A 4,797-nucleotide genomic window follows, 5' to 3' on the forward strand; every position below is an offset into this window, starting at 1 on the left:
ATGGCAGGTTATTGGTGGTAAAACATCGACAGCTAGCGTGCCAGGTAGGGGCTTTCGACGAATTTTTTCTCGAGAGCTCGGCGGACCTCGACCTCAAGATGACTTATTCGGCGGGAACAACCTTCGTCTTCAGATCCTAGATCTATGAGGCAGGTGGCGATGGCAAGCTGCGTACCTGTCTCTGAGAAGAAAAAGAATTCGACGACAAGAACAATCTCATCGAGCAAGAACTCGCCGAAAAAATGATGAAACTTTCGACTTCGAATCCAACTCGGAAAGGAGAAGAAAGCGGATACGAAACTGATTCTGAGAAGGAGATGGGGTACGACTCCGACTTGGACAAGGAGATGAAGCGCAATTCTGACCCAGACAAGAAGATGGAGCACAATTCTAACTTGGACAAGGAGATGGAGCATGACACCAACTCGGATAAGGAGATGGAGCACAACCCCAATTTGGATGCAATTTTCAAAACAAAGGAGCCACACCTAATTGGACTCGAAGACACAACAATGATCATGAAGGAATACAACCCATATAACTCCAAAAAGAACTCGGGAACATACGAACTATACAACACGGCATCAATCTACCAACACTTTACCCAAGACAAGATGAACTCAGCAAGAAAAATACTCCTGGAGGGAGCAGAAGAAGGGATGATCATGATAGTTACCCCACAAGACTGTGTGGTGCATTGGCTGGGTTCTTTCACCTCGAGCAAAGCCCAGACTGGCATGTACATTGAAGAATTACCTTATCAAGAGGGAAAAGAACTCGGATCTAGCTCAGAAACTATCGACAGCTCAACCAAACAAAGGATGAAGTACCATATAAGAAGAGCTCAGAAGAAGTACACTATATACATGGTGGAGCAGTTAGAACAACCTTTGGAACCACCACAGATACCAGATATAAAATCTTTAGACGAATCAGAAGGCAACATCTCGCCAGATGAGAAAAGCGACATCAACGAAAATGATGAGCGAAGGCTAGCAAGACTAAAGAAGAATAAAATGAAGGCTGGAAGAAGGAATAGGGCTAAACAAAGGAAGCAAATCTGGAATAAGTACAAGGCGGAACTAATGGAATACAACAGAAAGAAGGTGGAAAGAGAAGCCACAAAAAATATAAAAAGGGAAAGAATTAAAGAATTAACAAAGGAGTTGTACACCCTCATGAATAACGGAAAAACAAAGGAAGATCAGAAGAAAGAAGTCGAGGGATCAGAAAACAACCCGACGAAGAAGTTCCACAGGAGCCACAAGGAGAGCAACCACCCAAAAAAATCAAGCTTTCAAAGGCTAGAACCAGTAGAGAGTGCTAATGTTAATGGAAGGCAGGAACATTACTTAAAGAAACAAGAAAGTTGGCTGAGCACATAATTGATGTGAACAAAGGGTCCAAACCCGTTAAGCAGAAGCTACGAAGATTCGCTCCAGACAGAAAAGCAACAATAAAAAAAGAGATCACCAAGCTCATGGCAGCAGGATTCATCAGAGAGATAATCAACCCGGATTGGCTTGCCAACCCGGTCCTAGTTGAGAAGAAGAATTCAAAAGAATGGCGCATGTGCATTGACTACACGGACCTCAACAAAAATTGCTCAAAAGATCCATATGTTCCACCAAGGATTGATCAAATCATCGACTCAATAGCAGGATCAGCCCTATTATCCTTTCTGGATTGCTACTTGGGCTATCATCAAATATCCCTTAGAGAAGAAGACCAAAGCAAGACATCGTTCATTACACCTTTTGGGGCATATTGCTACAAATCAATGCCTTTTGAGCTAAAAAATGTAGGGGCAACATATCAAAGAGCAATTCAACCTTGTTTAGGGAATCAAGCTAGAAGGAACGTAGAAGCATACATTGACGATGTAGTAATCAAAACAAAAGAACCCAGATCATTGATAGAAGACCTCAAGGAGACTTTCAAGAATATAAAAGCATGGCAGTGGAAGCTAAACCCCACAAAGTGTGTTTTGGGGTCCCATCAGGACAACTACTCGGATTTCTAGTCAGCAACCGAGGAATTGAAGCAAGTACAAAGCAGGTTAAAGCCATCATGGATATGAAACCTCCAAAGAAAGTTAAAGACATATAGAAGCTTACAGGATGCATGGCAGCACTCAACAAATTCATCTCCCGACTAGGAGAAAAAGGGCTACCTTTTTTCAAATTATTGAAAAAGGCAGGAAATTTTCAATGGACAGAAGAGGCAGAAGAAGCGTTCCAAAAGTTAAAAGAATACCTGGCATCATCACCAGTAATAGCACCACCAAAAGGCAAAGAGAACATGATGCTATACATTACAGCAACCAAGAACGTTGTTAGCACAGCAATTGTGGTTGAGAGAGAAGAACCCAGACACGCTTACAAAGTGTAGAGACCAGTCTATTACATAAGCGAAGTACTAATAGAATCAAAAGTGAGATACCCACATGTGCAAAAACTACTTTATGCAGTGTTGATATCATCAAGAAAGCTGAGACATTATTTTCATGAACACAAGATTACAGTGGTAACCAATTTTCCACTTCAAGACATTCTACGCAACAAAGATGCAACAGGTCGGATATCAAAATAGGCAGTAGAACTCGGTGCTCTCAACCTAGACTTCAAACCAAGAACAGCAATCAAATCTCAGGCATTATCCTACTTCATTGCTGAATGGACAGAAATCAGTCAAAAAGAACCCGAACCAATACTTGATCATTGGAAAATGTATTTTGATGGTTCCCTAAAGTTAGGAGGAGCCGGAGTAGGAGTGCTATTCATATCACCAGAAGGAAGACAGTTAAAGTATGTGCTACAAATACTTTGGTAGGCAACTAACAATGAAGCAGAATATGAAGCATTAATACATGGTCTAAGAGTTGCAAGCTCACTTGGGATCAAAAGGCTACTTGTCTATGGTGATTTAGCTATAGTAATCAATCAAGTCAATAAGGATTGGGATTGTACAAAAGACAATATGGATGCATACTGTGCAGAAGTAAGAAAATTGGAGAAAATTTTCCAAGGGCTCGAAATCCATCATGTACTAAGGGATTCCAACGTTGCAGCAGATGTGCTAGCCAAACTAGGATCAGATAGAGCAAAAGTACCACCTGGTATATTTGTAGAAGAACTCGCAGCCCCATCTATCAAACAACCTGGGAACACAGAAAAGGAGAAGGAGACAACAGATCCAATGGAAATATATCAAGCAGAAGAACCAGACCAATCAAGACAGATCATGGTCATACAAAATGATTGGAGACAAACATACATTGATTTTATCAAAGAGAAGAAACTACCCGAAGACAAAGCAGAAGCAACCCAGGTTATACGAAGAAGCAAAAACTACGTTCTGGTGGGAGACAAACTATACAAAAGAGCATCATCATCTGGAGTACTACTTAAATGTGTTCCAACAGATAAAGGAAAGGAAATCTTGGATGAAATCCATTCAGGATGTTGTGGAAATCATGCAGCCTCTAGGACACTGGTTGGCAAAGCATTCAGAACCGGGTTTTATTGGCCAACAACACTCAAAGATGCAGAAGATCTCGTCAAAATATGCAAGAATTGCCAAATGTTTGCCAGACAATCACATGTGCCCGCTCATAATTTGATATGCATACCACCAGCTTGGTTGTTCTCATGCTAGGGGATGGATCAAGTCGGACCACTCAAAAAAGCAGAAGGAGGCTTCGAATACATATTTGTGGCAATCGACAAGTTTACAAAGTGGATTGAATATAAACCTTTGGTCAAATACAGTGCAGAAAAGGCAGTGGAATTCATACAAGACATCATGCATAGGTTCAGCATGCCCAACAGAATAATCATGGATCTTGGTTCACCATTTACAGCAAGAGAATTTCAATACTGGGCAAAAGATTGTGGGATAGAAATCGACTTTGCATCAGTAGCACACCCACAGGCCAATGGACAAGTCGAAAGAGCAAATGGACTCATATTACAAGGCTTAAAACCAAGATTATATGAAGATTTGAAAGATTATGGTGGAAAATGGATCGACGAACTACCAAAAGTAGTATGGGGTTTAAGAACCTAGATCAGCAGAGCCACCGGCTACTCACCTTTCTTTCTGGTCTACGGATCAGAAGCAGTACTGCCAGCCAACTTGATATGGCTATCTCCAAGAATAGAACAATACAAAGAAGGCAAAGCCAAAGAAACAAGGCGGTTAGAAATTGATTCAATAGAAGAAATCAGAGACAGTGTAATAATCCAAAATGCAAGATATCAGCAAGGACTACGAAGACATTATGACAAAAGTACTCAGCCCTGATCACTAAAGCCAGGGGACTCAGTATTACGACTAATCCAGAAGAAAGATGGACGATGCAAACTACTCAGTCCACGGGAAGGACCCTTCATCGTGAAAAACGCAACAGGACCCGGCACATACGAGTTGATGACTCCAGATGAAATACCTGTGAAAAATACTTGGCATATCAGCCAACTCAAAAGATTCTACAATTAGTACATATTGTACTCAAGCTTCAAGAGAAATAAAGCAGAAATTCTTTAAGAAGAACGACTTCAAATATATAAGCCTTGTCCAACGAACAGAACCAACTCATAATCAGGTTGGGGAAAAAGGGGCTTCCCTGTTAACAGCCAACCCAGAAACAGTTGCGCTACACGGGCAATTTTGTCACTCAACCATATGGAGATGGTTTGACTGATGGCCAACGGCCAAATAAGCTTCTTGGGTAAGGAGACCCAAGCTAGCATTTGTCACTCTACCATAAAAAGAGATGGTACGACTGACAGCCCT

General features: G+C 41.3%; 1 protein-coding gene across 1 annotated transcript; it reads left to right on the top strand.

Annotated features, from left to right (window-relative positions):
- Nucleotides 1-317: 317 nt before the first annotated feature.
- On the top strand, nucleotides 318-1,385 carry LOC136470199 (uncharacterized). The gene has a single exon (XM_066468123.1). The coding sequence runs from the start codon at nucleotides 318-320 to the stop codon at nucleotides 1,383-1,385; it is 1,068 nt and encodes a 355-aa protein (XP_066324220.1).
- The last annotated feature ends 3,412 nt before the right edge of the window (nucleotides 1,386-4,797 follow it).

This window comes from Miscanthus floridulus, chromosome 8, assembly GCF_019320115.1.
Source record: "Miscanthus floridulus cultivar M001 chromosome 8, ASM1932011v1, whole genome shotgun sequence".
NCBI lineage: Eukaryota > Viridiplantae > Streptophyta > Magnoliopsida > Poales > Poaceae > Miscanthus > Miscanthus floridulus.